Genomic DNA, 23,223 nt, shown 5'->3' with positions numbered 1-23,223 from the left:
CGAGACAGGGCAGCCATGAAGGGAGGAGTGGCACTAGAAGCCATGGCTGCTATCTCCAGATGTTGAGCAGAGGGAATCTGATGTTTTTGATGGTCCAGGTTGACCTCCTGGCTGCTGCCACGAAATGACAAGTCGAAATGGAGCCGCCTCTCCACATGTACTAGTCCAGGCTGTGTTATGTTAGCCTGCGATGCAACGGTAAGACGTTTGTGTGTAACTCCACACCCATGAGCCTCCAGTAAAGCGCCTTTAGAGCTTTTATTGCGGCAAGTCAACGAGCGACAAGTCTAACGGAGGAGCAGTAGAAAGAGGGTGGAGGGGGGGGGGGGGGGTGGCTCAGGCTGAAGGACAGGAAGGTAGAGGCGGGCGGGCGGGGGGGGGGGGGGCTTTCTGGAGAGCAACGGGTCTCTTCCTATTGGCTAGGTGAGCTCGCTCCAGCTGTAGGCCACAAACAGCAAGACCAGGCAGAAGACGTGCATCAGGCTGGAGCCAATCAGGTCCCACATCTGCCAGGCCGGGGCCGGGGTCTGGGTAGTGGCACAGACCAATGAGGGGGCGTTTTTCGACCGAGGGGCCGGGCTTGAAGAGGACTCCCGTGACGGCTTCCTGGCGGCCACGCCGTCTTGTTTAGGGTCTCCGGGTCGCGGGGGGAGGGTCGTTTCCAAGGCAACCAGGGCCTGCACCGTGGAGCGGAGCGGACGCAAGCGACACTGGAGGATGTCGTACGGTGAACAGAGAGAGGACTGGTCGGGAGGAGGACCAATCAGGGGAAGGGGGTGGGGTTCAGTGAGGATGGAGGGGTTACCAAGAGAGTACACCCCATGGAGGGAGGGAGGACGAGAGACAGGGAGAGATGCCGGAAGAGAAGATGAGAGGGAGAGGTGGCAGAGGGAGAGATGGTGGAGGTGGAGGTGAGAAGGAGGCAAGGGTCGGAGAGAGGAGATGAAGAAAGGAGCGAGGGGGGAGGACACAGGGAGGGATAGGGGAGAGATGGAGAGGGATGCGGGGAGAAGGGGGTAAGGGTCGGAGAGATGGAGAGAAGGAGAGACAAAAGGTCGATCCAGACGCAAAATGAAGAGAAAGAAAGAAGGCAGGTGGTTAACCAATGGGCATAGAGTTCAAACGTCACAGAGAGTGCCAACAGGGAGGGGCATGGCGTGGCCGGCGTGGGTAAACATGGCGGGATAAGATGGGATGAGAGAGGAGGAGAGAGAGAGAGAGAGGATTCCACTCTACTGACTGAATATCTACCTGGATGAAGCCGTGTTGGTGCCTGGCTCTACCTACTGAGCAACACAGCGTAGAGAACCCCCATCCCCGCGGTGTGAGTGCAATTCTCTACCTACAGAGCTAGCCAGGGGATAGAACCCCAAACCCTACAGTGTTAGTACCTACTGAGCTAGCCAGGGAATAGAACCCCCAGCCAAGGCAATGTTAATCCCTTGCTCTACCTACCGAGCTACACAGCTAATATAACCCCCCACCCTGCAGTGTGTGTGTCTTGCTGTACATACTAAGCTACAAAGGGAATATAACCCCTAACTCTTTCTCGATCTACCCACCGAGCTGAGGAAATGGAACCCCTTCCCCTGGCTGGCAGTGTTAGGGCCTTGCTCTGCCCTGGGAATAGAACCCCTACCCATGGAAGTGTAAGCGCCTTGCTCTAACAGTGGGTGTCTCTTCTCTCAAAAAGCAGATGAAGAGCGCATGAGAAGCCGAGAAGCAATGGGAGCCGGTGGTGCTCAGCGAGAATGCAATGGAAGAGCTTTCTTGCTTGCCGAAGCTACGATCACAATAGCTTGTGGAAGCATTCTTGCAGTGACTTGTACATCATTCAGCTAGTGGTACCTTTGACTTGTACGTATCACAGTTAGAGAGCACACACACACACAGAGACTGGAGGTCAGCCAGCCAAGTGGCGATACTTTTCAAAAAGGAGAAATCCAGAATTAATGATAGGTTACGCCAAAGAAGCGACTAGCAACACGAAAACTGTGTTTTCCGCTTTGAAAAACATTTATGTGCGTATCCCACGGCTGAACAGTGGCGTTGCGTTTATTAGAAATAAGGGAGGATTCTGAAAGGATTCTAAAGATCACTTACATACAACACAGCTTTCAGACAAAGTTAAAATGCTGTTCTCATAAAGACGTGTTCCCCATGATGTCCTCAAAAAGACAGTCCCCATGTGTTTCCCACACACACATCTCTCCTTTATTCTCACAAAGACATAGTATAAGTACTCAAGTTCCCTAGTTTGGTCCTCATGAATATACCACAGTCCCTATGTTCTCCCCACAAAGACATATTTAGGATGTGTTGAGAGGTAAAAATATCTTTGAAAGCATCTCATACACATTCATACACACAGACACAGACACAAACACACATACACTTCGGCAAAACCAGCAGATTCCTTAAAGGGGACATATTATACCACCACGTGTGAGTGTGATTAGCCTTATGTCCCCTTTAATAACTCCAAACCGATATAGCAAATGACATGACAGGTCAAAGGTCACTTCCTGGGTGATGGAGGTAGCAGCGATGATGCAACAGGACAGGGCAGCGCCGGAAGCAGGGCTCTAGCTCTGGGATTGATCACAGACTGTTGAAGCCAGAGGGGCCTCAATAGGCGGCCCTCGGGCCCTCAAAGGATCACAACACGTTCACTTCAGAGTCTTTGGAAATATTTCCAGAAGTTTGAATGCTTAAAGGCAAGCATTTCGGAATTCAGAAATGCATCAAGGTCACGTCCAAAAACCAATAGAATAGATGTAATTATTTATTTATAATTGTTATTCTTGGTCGTTGTGATCTCGGCCTTCGTCCCAGGTCTAGAGTTGTAAAACACCACATGCTTATCATTCTTCAACAGAATGATTTTAATGATTTTAAACGCTGATTTAAAACATAATTTGAAAGTTATCCACTTACAGCAACATATATCAGCTAAATGAACTAGCTGAAATAATGATTGTTTCTTAAATGTGTCTGGTTGGTTATTAAGGGTGGAAGTTTATGTATAGTTTGTCTTTGGGAACCCACTATTTCAAGAACAATTTCGAATCGATCCATTTCACTTCCAAGTGGGAGGGCCCACCCAGGTGTGTGATGGATGGACCCGCCCGCGACTTACCCAGTGGGCTCTACCAAGGGATTGGCCGATCACTAATGTGTATGCAGAATATTTGTTGGATATCAATGCGGTGTGAGCGGGTTCTGGGTGGGGGCGGGGTACTGCAAGACGGGGTGGGGTCTTACCTCCGAAACACCTATCTTCCTGCAGGCATCCAGGAAGTTCTCCACGTTCCGGCGACACTTAGCCATGCTGAGCTTAGGCTGAGAGAGGGGACACACACACACACACACACACACACACACACACACACACACACACACACACACACACACACACACACACACACACACACACACACACACACACACACACACACACACACACACACACACACACACACACACACACACACACACACACGTTTAATACCCCTCCTTAACTAGAATCCAGATAGGAGGTTTCAAAAGGCCAGTAGGTACGTAACACGGGTCTAACGTTTCTTTTACACCAGAAGGACGGCTCTAGTGCATGTTTTTTGACCTGTGACCCCTTCTTCGCTAAGAGGTATCTTTGATTTTGTTAAGAATTTTCTTTCCCAAACATAATTTAATGCTTGGTTCTCCAGGGTTCTAAAGGGTATCTTTACACCAGTAGGTGGGTTCTCCAGGGTTCTAAAGGGTATCTCTACACCAGTAGGTGGGTTCTCCAGGGTTCTAAAGGGTATCTCTACACCAGTAGGTGGGTTCTCCAGGGTTCTAAAGGTTGTAACCATCTATACATACCACAGCAGGGGATGGGACATGGATGCTGGCCACGGAGCGTGGGCGGATGTGATTGGCCAGGTGGCAGAGCACCACGCCATCCATGAGGGAGGAGCCAAGATCTTCAGGAAGTGCCACCTTCAGCCTGCCCTCAATGCCCTGAGGGGAAACACCCGGTCAATATTCACATGAACCCGCAACTGTGACGTGAAACCCTGATTCCATTCATTCGGTTAGAATCTCAATTCAATTATTTATCTCCATGTTATGCATTCTGAGAGGTCCCGTTTGACAGTTTTATTTAATAAAAAATGTATTAAGGTTTGAATATTTTGGCCATCCAACGTGGCCGTTCGGAAACATGGATCGTTTATACGGCTGGCTGCAAATAATCTCACGCCATGGACTACCAGACATGTTTTTACTGCAAGGCCCACTGACTTTGCCTTGGACATGTTCCACGTATTGTGGTGGGACCACAGTTACACTTCTGTTAACTTCATGGAAGTAAGCCTTCGAGCTATTTCATTGGACAACTGACATTCGGTGAGCACTAGAGGACTCGGGTAAAATTTCATTTCCTGGTTTTAAGCACGGCAACAATGTAAGCCCCAAACAGCAGCGACTGGAGGCTCTACAGCTCTACGGACACACGGGCGTGGCCTTACGTCTCTAAGGGTCTCCAACAGCTCCAGCTCCTCCCGAAGCTGCTCCATCTTCCGTCTCATGGTGAACTGGGGGTCCACCGCCTCCAGACTCTTGTGGCTCCGCAGGAACACTACACAACGCAGCGGTATGGAAAGAGATGACATCAGAGAGGTCAGAAACCGCTACACAACGTCAACACAAAACACGACAGCATTAGATAGAGCAGGGGCACGTCACAACACGATGAGAGGATGGGACAACATTAGTTAGAGCCGAAACACTATACAGCGTTATTGCAATAACACAATGCAGCTTTAGATAGAGCAGGGACACTACACAACGCATTAGTAAAGAATGAAACAACATTTCATAGAGCAGAAACTGTACACAACTCGATACAGCTTTTGATAAAGAGGGGGGCACTACACAAGACAGCTTTAGATAGAGCAGGTCTACTACACAACATAGCTTTAGATTGAGCAGGTCCACTACACAACAAAGCTTTAGATAGAGCAGATATACTACACAACACTGCTTTAGGCCTTTTAAGGGAAAATAGGCACTCCCTCTTGCTCCCTAAGTAATGGTACACCCTACCCCTCCGCGGGAATGCGAAGATTCTAGGGCTAGGGCTCAAATCTAGGGCTAGGGGGAGTAATGTGACGTGGTTTTAGATAGAGTAGGTCCACTACCCAACATAGATTTAGATAGAGCAGGTCTACTACAAATCCCAGCTTTGGATAGAGCAGGTCCACTACCAAACACAGCTTAAATAATTTCCTCCAAGATCAATGAGGTCATCTGTAGCTAAAAACAACACAATAAAAACACAGCTTCAGACAAATACCACACAACAACAACAATATAACAACAACACTGCATCAGATAAACACTAAAGACTCCAGAGACTCTTGTGGTTCAGAAGGAAGCAACTTCACAGCAACACAGCAACACAACAACACAAAAACAAAAGAGCGTTGAGAGAGCCAGGTATTCATCGGTAGCGTGAAGGGAATTAGTCGGCCTGGGAACGTTCTGGCTCTTGACCTGGATCTTGTATTCATGGTTCTGCTTCGGTGCCTCCATCGTCTGATGTGGAGTTACACAGTTTTGGAGAGCGCAAAACCATTGTTTGTTGTGTCGAGTTCACTTTTGCTTTGAGTGTGGAGCCAGGATGTAGTTGAGCAACAATCTCTAAATGTTCCAGGGAAGCAGACGGAGTGGAAACCAGAGGGACGAAGGCTGTGACCTAGCAGAGGAGCCGCCATGCTAACGCTAACTAGCTGTCTTTACATAACAATTCTATACGTCTATATTTAGATGCTCCCTTATATAACTGCGTTCATATCCACTCATGCATGGCGCACTCTGTTCTGCTCCGGGACATGCGTCTGTTGTAGCCCCGCGCCAAGAGAATCCAAGTGTTCTGCAGTCACTTCCCTCCATCGTATGAGCGCTCACACGTTGGCTCCTCAGCATTAGCTCCCCACCACTAGCCCCTACACTGCTACTAGCACTGTGGCATCGGTGCTAACCAGTATAACTCATTGCTGTAGCTCCCAGGGCACAGCAGAATAATACTGTGGTTGAACTGGGCAGTTCCCAGTGTCCACCAGTAGAATATGTGTGCCATTATCTGTTTATTACACACACACACACACACACACACACACACACACACACACACACACACACACACACACACACACACACACACACACACACACACACACACACACACACACACACACACACACACACACACACACACACACGGGTATTGGGCTTATCATTTATTTTCCTTCATATGTTTAAGCAGCAGCAGTGCTCCTCTATATAAGCTACTGTCTGCCGTATGCTTCTCCACCACCAGAAGGAGACACGCTCACTACAGCAGGAGGAGCCGGGGGGTGTGTGTGTACGTTATAGTGTGTAAATGTGTGAACAGTTGACCCTAAGTAATTCATGTATTCACGGACACGATGGCATCCATTAATCTGTCTAAACACACTTAGAGAGAGAAAGATAATCAACACACATGCATCCATGCACGCCTGCACGCACGCACGCACACGTACGCACACACAAACGCCAACACGCGTGTACACACTCACACACACACAGACATGTGCAGGGCTATGAAGCATGTAATTGGAGGGTCCTTTTAAAGGTGTGCTTAGAGATAAGGCTTGAAGAGAGACTGTCTGTCTGTCTGACTGTCTGTCTGTTAAGGCTGAGACAGCACAGTAGTTTATGAATGTTTCAGGGCGTGGCTGGTGGTGGTTTCTGTGGCTACGCGAACACATTGTTTGAAGCTCTCTTTACTAAACATTGACTTCAAAGCATCAAAAGATACACACAACCACACACGCACACACTCTTGGCTCCCAGCCGTGTCTGTAGGGAGTGGGATCTGATTGGTTGTTAATGAGGTTAGCAGGTTAGCAGCTAGTGTCCGCTGTGGAATAATGTGGACTACACCACTACATGTCTTTACTCTCTCTGTTCCATTTTAAAACTCTCTCTCTCTCTCTCTCTCTCTCTCTCTCTCTCTCTCTCTCTCTCTCTCTCTCTCTCTCTCTCTCTCTCTCTCTCTCTCTCTCTCTCTCTCTCTCTCTCTCTCTCTCTCTCTCTCTCTCTCTCTCTCTCTCTCTCTCTCTCTCTCTCTCATATAGAATTAGAATACTCCCATAGGACCATTTGCTAATGCTTCCAATACAACAGCTTATAACACACACACACACACACACACACACACACACACACACACACACACACACACACACACACACACACACACACACACACACACACACACACACACACACACACACACACACACACACACAAGTCTAAAATAGGAACTTTAGTGGGAGGCCGGAAGAGTTTAAACACAGTGGCCCAGAAAAAGAGAGGAAGGGAGAGGGAGAGGGAGAGGGAGAGGGAGAGAGAGAGAGAGAGACAGAGAGAGAGAGAGAGAGAGAGAGCGAGGGATATTAAACTCCATTGTGTTAGCAGCTCTGTTTATTATAGTTTTCAATTCCAGGTTGCTGATTGGCCAGCTAGTGGAGAGGTAGGACCTACCGCGGTTGGTCATGCCTCCGTCGTCATGGCTACGAGGCGTGTCCCTACGGGAGGGCGGGGCCTGTGAGAGTAGGGGGTTGAAACAGGAGGGAGGGGGCGAGCAGGGCAGCGAGGGCGGAGCTAAAAACCAGGAAGTGCAGGAAGAGACGTGTGAAGGGGGCGTGGTGTTGGGGGGGCAGGAAAATCGGACACCGGAAAACCCAGAAAAACCCAAGAGAACGTTCCGGAGGTGGGTGGGAACCACGTAGACATTTGGAGACAACAACGCAAGCAGTGATTGGACAGGAATTTGAGTGACAGGACATGTTTATGTGACATTCATCGTTCAAACAAGAGAGTGAGAGAAGAGACAGAGGAAGGGAATACAGTGCCAGACAGGAAGGAAGGAGTAAGAGGAGGGGACGACCAAAGAAGGAGAACGTAAACACAACAATGATTAGTGGCATTTATACACTCACAGGAGTCACATGACAAGCTTTTAGCATGTTAGCTGCGCTAGCGGTGGGCTGCAGGTCACACACTGCTAACGTTTAGCAAACATAGGCAGGATGGCAGCAAGCTAATGCCACACGGACTGAAGCAATGTTCCACAGTGGATGAAACCATCCACTCACATCCCAAACCATTCCCTGAAAATATTCTAGAACTAAATAACCTAAACCTCACCATCTCTATCCTTATCCATAAACATAGCCCTTTCTAATGCATCAAAGGGAGGAGAATACCAGTATGAGGAATGGACAGGATGTTCGTTTTCGAGTGAAAAAACAACCAAAATAACCAAAGGTCGGTTTGATTCCACTCATCTCAACATCCTTCACACGTTTCTCTTATTTATTGGCTGTATTGGGCTGGAACCTATTTTTGTTCTTTCTACTTATGGATCCTAGTTTAGTGGTTTCCATGGTGTTTCATGCCAGCTGTCACGGCATAGTAAGGCTGCTTATAGTAAACAGATCAGTGTTTCATGACGTTGGTCCATACTACCTTACTTAGAACCAAGCCAAAGTCTCAACCGATATTGGTAGAGGATTGAGCATTTAATGTATTTTTTTTAAGATAGGCTATATACATAAGCGCAAGCAAACATATTTTGCTTCAACTGTTAGGCTTATGTTTACTCACTATAGCACACATTGCACTCTAAACAGTTCCTGGAAGGAAGGATACCTCTCTTACTATTTCTCCTCGTTCCCTACTCAAAGCTTGTTTCCCTAATTAAGGGCTTTTTTTTCCTTACCCTTTAAAGGGTTGAGGGAGATTCCCTGTGTTGCCCTGGCTATTAATACATATTTTACCATAAAATAAAGGGGTCTGCTATAACCTAGTTTAAAAGGCTCCTATCGTCAACACTGGGAGTCAAAAAGGTCAAACAAACCTGGGTGCCAACGACAACCCCCGACCTCCTCACACCCACCTCCACAAACACCCACTCCACACCCACCACCGCCCCCAAACCCACGCGACCCCCCTCCTGCCACCAACTAACGCCCGACGCCCAAGGCCACTACCACCACCTCTAGCAGCCGACCAAGACCAACACAAAAACGACCGCCAATTCAACCCCGCCAGCACCCTAGTTAGGCCTCCACCACCCTACCACCACCACCAACACCCGACCCAGACCACCACCACCACCACCACCACCCAGACTCACCTGACCGAGGCTTCAGACCAAAGGGGGGGCTGGAGAACGGCATTCTCTCACATGACGGAGAGCCCACCTCGCCCTCCTGCAGGAAAAACACCATTAGTTATACATTATATGGTACAGTCAGGAATTAACTTTAGCTGTCTCTGTCTAGACGCAGGTGTAAACTCTCTAAGGGGCAATCTGTGAGAGGACCAGATGCATTGCTTTATGACATGTGGTTACAACACAGCAGACACGTAGCAGCTTACATGGCTAAGCAGCTAGCCAAAGGGTTTTAATGAAGTGGAGAGGCGAACCCTCTTAAGCAGAGATAGCCGAACCATCTCACGCGTGCCGGCTCCAGCCTGTGGCCATGACAGACAGGAAATACACCCTGCCTCTGAACGGGTCACTTCCTGTCTAATGAAACAATGGCTGCTGTTGAAAAAATATGCCTTCCCTCAGTATCTTCGAGCCATCAACTAAACTAACCGTGAGGTGAAACACTTAACCATAATTCTACCTTCTCACTAACATTTGCGGTTATACTACTGCCAACACTAATTTAAAATCGAAAAGCCAAACCTAACACCATTCCTAATCAAATTTCAAATAACCCTTAACATACCCATACCCTAAACGGAACACTACCCTAAATAAAATCCTTAATTGCTGGCAACATTACAATTATTTACTCTAGCCGTTATTAAACCATGCTGTTGAGGACTGGTTTTACCAGTTTGACTTGAATGCACCATGTTTCCCTTCACTGGAAGTGGATGCATGACAAGGCTCAGGGCTTTCATGTGATGCGTCAGCTGACACTGAACAGACATGTAGGCAACGCACACCACACTTCAAACTGAGTGACACGACAGACAACCAATCAGCAAACACCTCTTCGGGGGGTGGGACGGGGGAAGGCTTAAACGGCCGCTATGGTTACCTTGATTGACATGTGCCACTCATATTCTCGGCAGGCGAGCTGGGCTTCAAAGTGGGCCTTCTCTAGAATCATCTGTCTCTTCTGCTGGAACTCACACGCCTCTGCCGCTGGGAGCTGGTGGAGAACCCAGCTCAACACACCTTCAAAACCACCAGCCTTACCTACACCTTACCTCCACCTCAACTGTGCCTAACCGCCACCTTACCTTCATCTTACACACAACGTAGTGGATTCTTAGCCGCACCTTAAGACACCCTAGCTGAACCTTAGCTGCCGCTCTAGCGTGCACCTGCACCTTATGCTGGGGGCACACTAGAAGATTTTTAAAATTTTGAAAACCTGAGAGACCACACAGATAATGATAGATTAAGATACAATTAGCTGTTTTGGTGATTTGGGGTGGAAGGCAATAATTACAATACATGACACACACATGTTGTGGCGTGGAATCACACCAACCGATTCCACGCCACAACAATCAAGTCCCTATTTCAAACCCCCAACTCGCGCCAATTTACCGCAATCCAGCTCTTGACTTGGCGTGGTGGACGACGGTCAGGAGGAACTCGATAGGTTAGCCTCTCCAATCGTTTTTTTCCTTAAATTGCAGACAACATTTTTGGAATCTTGTTGCCCCAACTCTAAAAGCTTTTCCGCCATTTTTGAAGACCACCTCACTTCTCTTATACTAACTTGATGAGTTATTGGTATTACGTTTAGTCAGAGTGGCTCCCAATTGGCTTCCGTCTTCCCCACTTGCAACCAATTGCCTGCATACTCAGTTGTCCTGGGGGCTCCCCCCACACTACAGGATATCACAGCATCGTGATGTAAGGTCTAACGTTGTTGCTTAGATCACCAGTGACACCATATGTTATCAATCACACCGCTCAACCTCCTTCCTCCAACATCTGCATTGTTCACACTTAATCTGGATTCAAACAGCACTACCATAATATACTGTGGATTACTGTATAATAAAAAATATATATGTATGGTTATCATTTAGATCACTGTACCTTGGGTGTAGTAGAGCCGTCATCACTCTCTTGTCCACTGCAGAGATAGAAGAGAGTCAGAGACACACGTACACACAAAAACATCACACACACACAGACACACAAAAACACCAAAAACACACAGCCATACAAACACATACACACACACACACACACAGTCCTCACTTGAGGGAGTCGTCCACGTTCACCATCTCTACAGGGTAAAGCTGAACACCAGACACTCCGTCCTGCTTCAGAGACCCTCTGACAAGAGATACCATGTTGACATGTTAGTATATAGCAACATAAACTAAGCGCCAGCACCAAGCAAACAAGCTAACTAGCACACTGGTTCTGGGTGCAAACATGCTACCTAGCAGACTGGGTTTTTGTGCTAACATTTTAACCAGCTGACAGTATTTTGGGTGCTCAAATGCTCACTAGCAGGCCGGGTGCTGAGTGCTAACAAAATAACAAGCTAATAAGCAGAATGTTTCTTACCGGTTGGGGTCTTGTAGGAGCTCCACAGCTTCCTTTAGCTGGTTGATCATGTCAATATGGAGCTCTGACCCCCCTACGTCTTTTGACCTGTGCCCCCCACCACCACAGAGACAGGAAGAAGGGTTTCAGCAAACAACAACAGCAGTTTAGGCAAGTAAAAATATACTTCAAGATTGACATAGAGAGAGGGGAAGGAGAAAGAGGGAGAGAGAGGGAGAGATTTTCCTACGTTTGTGCAGTTGGCCAATTCGTGTCTTCTTCTATCCTGAGCGGCTCATCAAAGTCTGTCACTGTTCGGCCCTACACAAACAAACACACACAAACACAAATACACAACACAATTATGGTGTTTAAATCAATCTATTAACTGTTTAGTAATTAGGCAGAAACTTTTATCCAAAACATAGTTAGCGGGATGGAGGTAGAGATGTAGAAGACAGTTGGGTTAGAGTGATATAGTGAGATATGTAGAAGAGCGTGGGTTAGAATGATGGAGGTATAGATGACGAAGAAGCTGGGTGGGGTTAGTGTGATGGAGGCAGAGAGATAGAGAAGAGTTTGGAGCAGAGGGTATGGTCAGAGTCGGGTGGGGGTTCTTGCCTTGATGTAGTTGAGGAAGCGGGCGGTCAGCCCAGCATCTCTGTAGCCAAACTGTTCCCTCAGGGCTTCCGTAGGGCTCTCCTCTATGAGCTGGACGGCATCAGAGTCCGCTGAAACACAGACATCCGATAGACCTCAAGAACACTGCTGTCCTGACCCATCACCACGGAAACCCTCAGATAGAAACTCCTCCCCCCACCCCTCCCGGCCCGGCTTGGCTCTGATTGGAGCAGATTGAGGTGTTCTATTTAGGGTGTGTGTCAGGGGGACAGCACAGTGTGTGTGTGTGTGTGTGTGCGCGTGTACGTGTACGTGTACATGTGCGTGTGTGTGTGTGTGTGTGTGTGTGTGTGTGTGTGTGTGTGTGTGTGTTTGCGTGTGTGCATGCGTGTGTCTGTGGGTGTTTGAGCATGCGTGTGTCGCTGTGTATACCTGCGAGTGTGTCAAGGTGTTCACTAGAGTCTTGTTGGCTGATTCCTTCCTCTGTGATGTTCGTCATGGCTCCCGTCAGACTCAAACTTTCTTCATCTGATGGCTGGAAAAACAAACTTTACAGTATGAGCATGGCGTTCCGTAGCAGGAAACATAAAATAGCATAGTATAGTATAACAATAGTTATTGCATCATCAGCTATTGCAGTCTCCTGGCCTGTTCAGGGACAACTCTCAGCAAGGCTAGGAACCCAAGGCTCTTGGTTTCATTCCCCTCGATGTTGTGACAATGGCAAAGTCGTTCCATTTGACCCAGCTTAAAGGTTGGTTATGGAATTCGCTTTTTTGGCCATTTTTGCAAAATTACTTGAAATCCTTATCATAACCCACTTACAGCCACTGAGTTAGAAGTACTGACATGAAAATTAAACAAGTCAATCATCTGTGGAACGGGCAGGGCTCGAAAAACTCCAGCCAATGATTTCCAGACCCACCGAGTGGCATTGGACAGTAAGTACGTCAATCAAACGGTCGTACTGCGCTCCCCCTCCCCCGCTCGCCGCGTGTGACCCCTTCATGCACGTACTCAAAGCTTGTGACCCAGAGCAAGCTTCTGTTTGTTGTTATCCTGCGGTAGCTACTGGAGCTAGCTAATGGCTCGCTCTCACGCATCTGTGTTCGCGCTCGTGCATGATTGCGCATCCATGTACTTGGAATGGGTCAGAGTCAACGTTGAAGGAGAGGGGGTAGGACCATTTGAGTTGTGTATTTTCAAAATCTGCTGGCGTTTCGCAAATCCCATCCCTAACCTTTAACATAGCAAGGCATAGCATGGCATAACATAGTGTAGAAACAGCATAGCATATAAACACACACACACACACCTCTGTGGCGGACAGTCTCTTGTCTCCGTTGTCGCTGCCGACGCCGGAGTCTGCGTCCTGTTTACGGTGATGGTCGACGTCCTCCGAGCTGCAGAATACAACCAGGGCACAACGAGCTCAACATAACCAGCTGAGAACAAGGTCACAACAAGCTGAACACAAGCTGACAGCCGCGTTAGTACAACTTAGCATCCACCTCAAAACCAACTGACTACCACATCAGAACCAGTGGACAACATAAGAACCAGCTGACAACCAGCTCAGAATCAGCTCACAACCACATCAGAACCAGTTGACAACCAGCTCAGAACCAACGGACAACCATGTTAAATCCTACTGACTGAGCAGAAAAACAGCTCACATGCAACTCAAATGTCCACGCTGTTGTTGTCTATGGCTTGTGGTTGTTATTAATTACAGCAGCACTATAGAACAGGGGAGTCATGCCCCTTCCCTAAGCTGGCAGGTCCCGGAAGTCTGTCGGATGACCTTCAGCTACCCCACATAACATTAATTGTTCACGTTTACTTACAGCATTCTGATAACTACACTACCTCTTCATACAGGCTGTCTTCAGCTCTGTAGCATCAGCCTATGGTAGGTTGTAGCTGCTCTTTCCCCATTATCATTGTAGGTAAAAAATAAGATAAGAAGCCGTTCGTAAGAAGTCGTGTGGCTTTTTTTCAAATCAAAATAAGCATGACTCCTTGTTTGCTCTATGTTTTCAGTCTGGAGCAAAACACTACAGCATGACTCACTTTTAATTCAGTCACCACTCAAATCATTGATGTGGCAGGAGAAAGTGGGAGACGTTTGTTTACCAGCTGCCCAGCTACAGCCCAGCGATGAGTACCTCCAGCCATATTTTAAACAGGCATTTGCTTTTTCTTTCTTTGACATAATTTAGAACGACCAATTTTAGAAATGTAAAAAAAATCCATCTGCCCAAATTGGTGCAAAGTATAATTTGGTTCCCAATTTAAAAATGTGGAACCAGCCGTTGGTCACCAAAGTGGAAGGACGACCCAACTCTATGGCCGTGAATGTTATGTGCTGACTTTGATATCTGTCTCTCTGCTAGAAGTGTTTAATAGATTGTTGCTGAGCAGACGTGACGTCTGAGTTCCTCCAGACTAATGGAGGAACTGGCAAAGTGCGTAGAAACTGAGAGGCTGTGTTGAGCCATTCTGGCTCCAGGCTGGTGAGAGTGTTGAGTCGGTCTCTCTTTGAAATGAAAACACACACACACACACACACTGACACACACACTGACACACACACTGACACACACACACACACACACACACACACACACACAGACACACACACACACACACACACACTGACACACACACACACACTGACACACACACACACACACACACACACACACACACACACACACACACACACACACACACACACTGACACACACACACACACACACACACAGCAACGTCTATAGTACCTATAATGTATATGACGGATGGATTCCCTGGGTGTGTTGGTTTATTATGGTGACTGACCTGCCAGTGCTGGGCTGTGATAGGCTGAGGCGCTCGATGGCGGGCAGGAAGAGGGCGTCGGGCATCTTGTCACTGCGACACGCTTCCATGCTGAGGTACTTAAAGATGTGTACTCTGCCCTTGATACAGATCTGCAGGGCATAGTGGAGGGGTGGGTTGGCCGGGGGCAGACATTGGGGATTGAAGGGTGTGTGCATAGTGGGTATTGTCTATTTGTACTATGGTGCCGTTTGTCTAGTCAAGTGTATCTGTTCAGGGGGAGGGGTCCTGAGGGGGGTAATGGTCTAGGCAGAGTGTGTGCGTGCGTGTGTGTGTGTGTGTGTGTGTGCGTGCGTGCGTGCGTGCGTGTGGGTGTGTGCGTGTGTGTGTGGTACCTGAGCAGGGGGGCTCTGCAGGGGGTTGTGGTCTAGACGGAGGGTCTGTAGATGCTTCATGTTCCTGAAGCTCAGCGGGATGGTGGACACCTTGTTACACGACAGGTCAAACTTCACCAGGGGGAGCTCTGATAGGTCTACACACACACACACACACACACACACACACACACACACACACACACACACACACACACACACACACACACACACACACACACACACACACACACACACACACACACACACACACACACACAGTTAGTATTTAATTATTTATTTGCCATCTTTATCCAGAGAGCCTTTCAGTGCATTCAGAGACCTGCCATTAAGAAGCAGATAGGGGTTACAGCTCTCGCTCTAGGGTCTAGGGGGTTTTGCACTTTGTTCTGTTAACATCTTTACTCTACCGACAGCGATATATTGTTCCACTTCTTATGACAAATGTACTTATTGCAAGTCGCTTTGGATAAAAGTGTCTTCTAAATGCCCTAAATGTAGATGTAAATGTTAAATGTCAATGTGTCTACATGTTAAACTGCGGAAAATGGGGAATCTAGCTCAAAACCTTTCTGCTGGCAGTCAAACATCCTATTCACTTGATTATCCGGCCCTTGTATATAAACACACACACATATACCTAAGATGCATGAAGAGAGCGCGTGTGTGTGTGTGTGTGTGTGTGTGTGTGTGTGTGTGTGTGTGTGTGTGTGTGTGTGTGTGTGTGTGTGTGTGTGTGTGTGTGTGTGTGTGTGTGTGTGTGTGTGTGTGTGTGTGTCTACTTGTCTACAGAAGGAAGAAGGAAAGACAGAAAGACAGAAAGACAGAGAGAGAGTGAGCGAGAGTGAGAGAGATCAAGAAGAATCTGGTCCACTCTGTACAGCAGAGGATATAAATAAACTGCTTCTGGAAGAGAGAAACCAGCCAGACACTAACCACCGTAACCACGGTGACCCGTTGAGGGAGGGTAGAGAGACACTGGGAACGAGGGAGACGGTGAGATAAAGAGAGGGGAGAGAGAGCGAGAGAGACAGAGAGAGAGAGTCAGAAGAGGGAGAGGTTGACATTCACAACTTCAGAGAACAGATGTCTTTGTGCGTCTGTACTGCCATGTGTACTGTGACACGCACACACTATATCTTTAAAGTCATAAATTCTCCCAGACTGCTACATAATTAAAATCCTGTCGGAGCCCTTATCACCATGACAACTGGCCCGGGGGAGGAGAAGCTGAGCTCCAAATAGCGTCTTTAGGAACGGTGAGCTTCTTTATGCTAATTGGCTCAGAGCGTCCTGTAGCCGACACGATGCCCTGGCCTAGGGACCAGATGTAAGGTCTCCTTGTCCAATGATTAGATGTTTAGCAAACGCATTTCGATTGCACGCATTAGCTTTTTCTCGTTCCTCATCGAAAGCTTAACGTGGTGAACATTTTCCCCTGAAGACTGCAGCAGTAGCACCCCATAACACACATTCAGGTTAACAGCCAAATACATGGTCTTCATGGGGACAATTAGCAGTAATATGATATGAGAGGAGTGATGTGGACCACCAGCTCCTCAAACATCCAGGGTGGTCTCCTTGTGATCCTCCGATGGGGGGAGAGAGAAGGAGACCACCTAGACTGGTCTCCTTCCAAAACAACTGTTCCCCTTTTCTCTCCCCTGCTCTCTCTCTTTTCTCTCCCTTTCCCTCTTGCCAACATCCTCATCACCCAGGCGTCTGGAAGTTGATCCAGATCAAGGCTCATCAATCAAGCCCAGAGAGAGTGTTTGCCCAGAGTTGAGCCCATCCAGACCATATCAGCTGAGTCTAAAGCCTCGATGCACACAGGCTGAATGACATCCTGGGCCGATTGTGTTGAAGTCCTGAACCAGCGGCTCTGTCTTATGTCAACACAGGAACAAGATAAAACACATCGAAGTCGTCGCAAAGTAGGTTTTGTGTTGTTTTCCACTTCTCTGAGTCTGAACTCGATTTCTGTGGAGCATTGAGGAGGAAAGGCATCACAGGAGCAGGAGTGACCCTGACTCTGTCTGAATGATAGTCTTCAAGCCGTGAACTAGCCCCCCGCTAGCTAACCTCTGGCCCTGACCGAGCCCGTATGCTTGCCTCTCGCCGGCTACAGCGACATTCCCTTTGTGGCCAACTCTAGTGATCACGTCGGTGCTGCATGTGCGCCCATTGAGCGCCAGCAGATCAAGAAGAGCTCGAAGCCTTCTGCTGCCCCCGGCCCTTGTGAGGGGCTGTGTTGACGCGGCCCTAGTCCCGGTGCAGCCCTACCTTCAGGGAGCACACAGAGCAGGTTCCTCCGCACGTTGAGCTCTCTCAGGGCCTTCAGGCGGCCGATGTGTCTGGGCAGGGTGCTGAGCTCGTTACAGCTCACGTCCTGCAGGGGGGGGGGGGGGGGGGGGGGGGGGGAGACAAACCCGGTCGTCATCACCATGGCAACCAGTCGGAAATACCCATAGCAACCGGGTCCGCGTCGCCACGGCAACCGTGGGACGTACCGTGGCATCCGTATCAGCATTGCCATGGCAACCATTCAAAAAGGAATCACTGGATATTATCATATAAATAGCATTCAGTAACACAAACGTAAATATTTCTTTGAATAATGTAAAATGTATTCAATGAAATTTTGTGTGGTGGTTTTGAAGCGAGTAATGTTTGTGTATGTACATATATACTGCGTCTGTGTGTGTGTGTCTGTCTGTTTGTCTGTGTGTATATGTGTGAGGGTTTGTTGTGTTGTATTAACATACGTCTTTGTATGTCTGTGTGGATTGTTAACGTATGTGTGTGTATACGTGTGTGTGTGTGTGTGTGTGTGTGTGTGTGTGTGTGTGTGTGTGTGTGTGTGTGTGTGTGTGTGTGTGTGTGTGTGTGTGTGTGTGTGTGGGGGGGAGTCCTACCAGCTCCATGAGGTGGTGTAGCTGGGCGATAGCGTCTGGCAGGCTGACCAGTTTGTTGTTGCTGGCGTTGAGAACCCGCAGCGGCAGCCGGCTCAGACACGCTGGGAGCACGCTCAGCTGGTTACGACTGGTCACACACACACACACACACACACACACACACACACACACACACACACACACACACACACACACACACACACACACACACACACACACACACACACACACACACACACACACACACACACACACAGTTAGTTGGGCACAAGATGGCACAAGATCTCCATCCTCTACAGGATGGCAGGGAAGGTTTGTACTTCTTTACTATAGTGTACTGTGTACTATAACGTATTCTGGTGTAGTGTAGTGTAGTGTACTATATACTATAGTGACTACAGTTTTAGTGAGAGATCTCAAACGGAGAAATGAAAGTGAAAGTATTAACCGCTAAAGTAATGGTTTCACCTCGCTCTATCTCACCCCCCTCCCTGCAGCCAGAGCCCCGTCTCTGGCCCCCCCACTGTTAGTTGACCAACCAGCTTATACGATGACACCTTTTGCCTTCCCTCACCCCCTTCGCGCCACACCCCTGCCTCTGACCCGCTACTTTCAGTTGACCAAACAGTTAATGATGACAGCCTTTCCCTTCCCTCACCCCCATCCCTGCCAGAGCCCTGTCTCTGTCCCCGGCAGTTAGTTTATCAGACAGTTAATATTTCTCCTCTTCATCCTGTCTTCATCCCCCAACCTGTTAAACATCTGTCTCTAACCCTGCTCTACACTTGAGGAGTTGATCCAACCGTGAACGTTGCTTCGCCTTCGTCCTGTGACCATCGCCCTCCTCACCAGACCTCTGTGCCTCACTAGTCGGAAGGAATTGATCAGTAAGCGTGTCGGTTGGGGCTTGGGGTTAGCATTAAATGGCGTTCTTTCATTTAAGAGTCCAATAAACAGATCCCCCCGCAGACCAGCTGGTCTGTGGACCAATCTTACCAAGGCATCACACCCGGGCAATTGTTCAACCAAGAGAGGGTGTAGGCGGTCTGTGATTGGGGGTGTAGGCGGTCCCTTTCTGTTTAATGGTGACCCAATAGGAAACAGGGGGTTACACCTTTTGGTATGCTTAACTCAGTAAAACAGGAAATTATTGGAAGTTATCCGATAGCCCCAGTCATGTATTTTGATATGATGGTGTTTGTGATGAATCAAAAATACAACAATGGGAGAGGATATGATAATGGAAGAGGACACAAAATAGGAGAGGGAGTAACGCGGAGTAGCAGAGTGTGACATAGAGGACAGAATTACTGAAGGACTGTGGTGGTCGGTTGTGTATCCTGGATGAGCTCACGAATAAAGCACTAAATGAGACGGCTCGACTCTGTGGCATGTTTGGAAGAAACACACTTTGAAAACGGCCCCTTGATTTGAGCGGAATTCTTCACCAGCCTCTCATCTTCTCTCCTCTCCTCCCTCTCCTCTCCCCTCCTCATGTCCCTACGTCTGTTCTCTACCCTCTCCGGTGCCTGTGTTCTCTGTCGCAGCCTCTTCTCATGCATATGGTTGCATAGCAGGGCTGGTTGCATCCAGCCCTGAGATGTAGCCTGTCATTGATAGCACCATTGAATAGAATGTATGCGCGTGTCACCTGGACCCTGTCGTGTATGTGGGTGTTTGTGTGCGTGGGTACCTCAGGTTCAGACAGGTGAGGGCCTGTAGACTGATGATGTTGTCGGGGATTGTCCTGATGCAGTTGTGGTACAGGTTGAGCGTCTCCAAGGCAATCAGGTGACAGATCTCTGAGGGCACATCTGCCAGGCGGTTCTTAGACAAGTCTGAGAGAGAGAGAGAGAGAGAGAGAGAGAGAGAGAGAGAGAGAGAGAGAGAGAGAGAGAGAGAGAGAGAGAGAGAGAGAGAGAGAGAGAGAGAGAGAGAGAGAGAGAGAGAGAGAGAGAGAGAGAGAGAGAGAGAGAGAGAGAGAGAGAGAGAGAGAGAGAGAGAGAGAATTTACAATCATATTTGTATCTGTGTTCTAGTCTGTGTATATCATCCCTGTAATTACAGTTACCCATCACTAGGTGTCTTCTTACAGCTCCACCACCTAGCTCCATGCAAGAGCTGTGGAGTGGGCATGTCAGAGGAGGAAGAGTGCACGAGGAAACGTGCACGAGGAGCAGAACAAAGCATAACAGATCCAAATCAGAACCTGCTGACTGGACAGAACACCAGCTGGTGATCTGGGCTCTACAGAGTAGGATACACCACCAGCAAACAGTACTAAGCCCAGTACAATTTGATTTTACCTTGATTTTTTTTCCAGGTCAATCTCGTTACGATTAAAATTGAACCTGGCCAAAAATGCACAATTAAAAACCAAAACAAAATCAAGGTCAGCGACAAGTGCAGAGTAACACAGAATGACACAGACTGATACAGATGCGCAACACCTCACATATTAAGCTACACAAGATTAAAGCTACGTGCAAAGAAGACAACACTTTTGACTGTCCAGTTCAGGGCCTGTTAGGCTCCACAAACATTGTCAAACAGTCAGTTCATCCTCAGTGGTTACATGTGGAGCACTGTAGCTAAAAGCCTTTTCCCCCAGCCTCAACTCCAGGAATAGACATTAAAAGATAGTCCTTGTTGATGTAGTTGTTCATAAGTCTAGTAGACACTAAGTTGGGCCAGTCTAAGGAAGCATTTGCCTGGAAGGGGGGTGACATAACTTCCTGTGCTGGCTCTCTCAAAACAATAACAACTTGATTTATGAGCGAGAACCAAATAAGGAGAAGAAACCTCCACCATCTTGTGTGGGCCAGGAGGAACCGGGCCGAGAGAGACCTGGTCACGTGGTGGACGGACGTGATGTCATATTTGGGATGTAGGAGTTGTCCTCTGATGTAGGTCATGATGTGTTTAGTAGATGAGGTCCTGCTATGTATGTGATGTCATGCTATGTGCAAATCAAGGCTGGGTTATTTGTGACATATCACACCCATTTCTTCAAAATAGCCTTCCTCTCTTTCTCTTTCATTTCTCTCTTTCTCTTAACTTCTCTCTCTCCTTATCTCAAGGTTCTACGGGATTTTTTTGGCATGTAAACTGCATATTTCAATTGCCGAAGCACGAAATGTAAACTAAGATAAGACCTAAGAAAATCTAAATGAATTAACAATTCTTCTCACTCTGAATGGTCACACTTGCTTTTATAGTACACACACAAGTACACGCACACACACACACAAAGACACGTGGTAGCGGTAGTGGGTGATCACATGATGTGTGTAAGCCAGCATTGTCATCAGGTTGTATACCCCCCAGACAGACAGACAGACAGTGGTATGCCCCTCCAGCCGCTTCGATTAAGCCATCTATTTACTGGGGGGAGGGGGGGGGGGGGAGAACTTCATGAAAATACTTCCACATAGTACTCTTTCTAGTCACCATATGCATCAGTCCATAGAAACTTACAGAAGGATAACCCAAAAATAAATAACCCATTACTCTATAGAGGCCTTCAGTCAATTAATAAGCAACGTTCACATCATGCCCGTCCCTATAATACACAGTGCACTGCTAGCACAACCTGTACTCCTGTCCTTTATCAATTGTTCACACCAGGTCGGAAGTTGAAGGTCCTACATTGAGGGAAGGCAACACCCTAAGGTCACTGGGATATCCGGTCACCTCCCAGGTAACAGCAGTACAACATATCAACCTTCACCCCCATCTCACACACACACACATACACCCACACCCCACAATCACACAGACACACACCCCCCCCCCCCCCCCCCCCCCCCACACACACACACACACACAAACACAAACACACCAAATATTAAACATGGACATATACATTTACATATATATCAGTGATTATAAACTGGTGGCTCGAGTCGCAGGGCATAGCCCAACTTTAGATGAAACCAATGATTTAACTCATGTTTTAATTCAAGTTTCAATGGCTTACTATTTCCGGGAGTTCAGCCCACAATTGTTGCAGAATTTTGTCTGTTTCATGTTTTGAACAGTTCATGAAGGCATTATTGATTGATTACAAAAATGTTGGTTAGTAAATATTGTCATTCTTTGGACTTAATGACATATGCAGGTCCTCAGGATAAAACAGTTCATCACTATCACTCACTGATCAGTATCACTGAGGTTTATCAAACCGATCACATGACTCAAAACGTCTTCGAAACAGGAAGTGAATTGTGGCCATGAGACCAGACAGTTAGTCCCGGAGACATGACCTTTGCCCTCCTGGGTAGGAAGCAGAGGGCTCGGAATGTTCAGGGACCAATAGGGTGTCAGAAAACTGACTGGCGACTCCCTGTTACATCACATCCTGTCTAGATCTCGGCCTATGATGTCCAAAGGCTACATGTTTTATTGGTTTATTACTTTGTAACATCTATAGGTTATTATAACTTTATTACTTTACTACTTTATAATAATATATAACTTGCTGTTTGTTGTTTATTATCCGCAACACAAACCATCCCACCAAAGTCCCCGAAGCATCTTTATACAAGGTCTCTAACGGTTTCAGAATTTGACATTGGGTGACAGTTACCCACCCACACACACATACAAACGGAAACACACACATGCATGTGTGAAGCTAGCTAGTATTTAACTATGTGTGTGTGTGTGTGTGTGTGTGTGTGTGTGTGTGTGTGTGTGTGTGTGTGTGTGTGTGTGTGTGTGTGTGTGTGTGTGTGTGTGTGTGCGCGTAGTCTGCAATTAGTGTGCCATAGGGAGAGGCCTTTTCCTGTACAACCAAAGGATGCAGCTGCAACACACACACACACACACACACACACAC

General features: G+C 47.7%; 1 protein-coding gene across 2 annotated transcripts in view; it reads right to left on the bottom strand.

Annotated features, from left to right (window-relative positions):
* lrch1 (leucine-rich repeats and calponin homology (CH) domain containing 1) overlaps nucleotides 1-23,223 on the bottom strand; it is a 34,064-nt gene that overhangs the window by 5,767 nt on the left and 5,074 nt on the right. The window contains exons 3-19 of one of the 2 annotated variants that reach the window (XM_056579520.1): nucleotides 20,077-20,221; nucleotides 18,384-18,510; nucleotides 17,752-17,857; nucleotides 15,469-15,605; nucleotides 15,095-15,225; nucleotides 13,569-13,656; nucleotides 12,686-12,788; nucleotides 12,254-12,363; nucleotides 11,883-11,953; nucleotides 11,654-11,740; nucleotides 11,339-11,416; nucleotides 11,174-11,210; nucleotides 9,233-9,308; nucleotides 7,576-7,695; nucleotides 4,512-4,621; nucleotides 3,865-4,002; nucleotides 3,265-3,342 (exon numbers count right to left, since the gene is read on the bottom strand). In XM_056579520.1, the coding sequence (XP_056435495.1) occupies nucleotides 3,265-3,342; nucleotides 3,865-4,002; nucleotides 4,512-4,621; nucleotides 7,576-7,695; nucleotides 9,233-9,308; nucleotides 11,174-11,210; nucleotides 11,339-11,416; nucleotides 11,654-11,740; nucleotides 11,883-11,953; nucleotides 12,254-12,363; nucleotides 12,686-12,788; nucleotides 13,569-13,656; nucleotides 15,095-15,225; nucleotides 15,469-15,605; nucleotides 17,752-17,857; nucleotides 18,384-18,510; nucleotides 20,077-20,221 (1,742 nt within the window). The remainder of the gene's footprint in view (nucleotides 1-3,264; nucleotides 3,343-3,864; nucleotides 4,003-4,511; nucleotides 4,622-7,575; nucleotides 7,696-9,232; nucleotides 9,309-11,173; nucleotides 11,211-11,338; nucleotides 11,417-11,653; nucleotides 11,741-11,882; nucleotides 11,954-12,253; nucleotides 12,364-12,685; nucleotides 12,789-13,568; nucleotides 13,657-15,094; nucleotides 15,226-15,468; nucleotides 15,606-17,751; nucleotides 17,858-18,383; nucleotides 18,511-20,076; nucleotides 20,222-23,223) is intronic. The other variant, XM_056579521.1, reaches the window with a different exon arrangement.

The sequence above is a fragment of the Gadus chalcogrammus genome, chromosome 20 (assembly GCF_026213295.1).
Source record: "Gadus chalcogrammus isolate NIFS_2021 chromosome 20, NIFS_Gcha_1.0, whole genome shotgun sequence".
Classification (NCBI taxonomy): Eukaryota; Metazoa; Chordata; class Actinopteri; order Gadiformes; family Gadidae; genus Gadus; species Gadus chalcogrammus.
The sequence above is the reverse complement of the archived record's forward strand: the minus strand, read 5'-3'. Positions and strand labels throughout refer to the sequence as shown.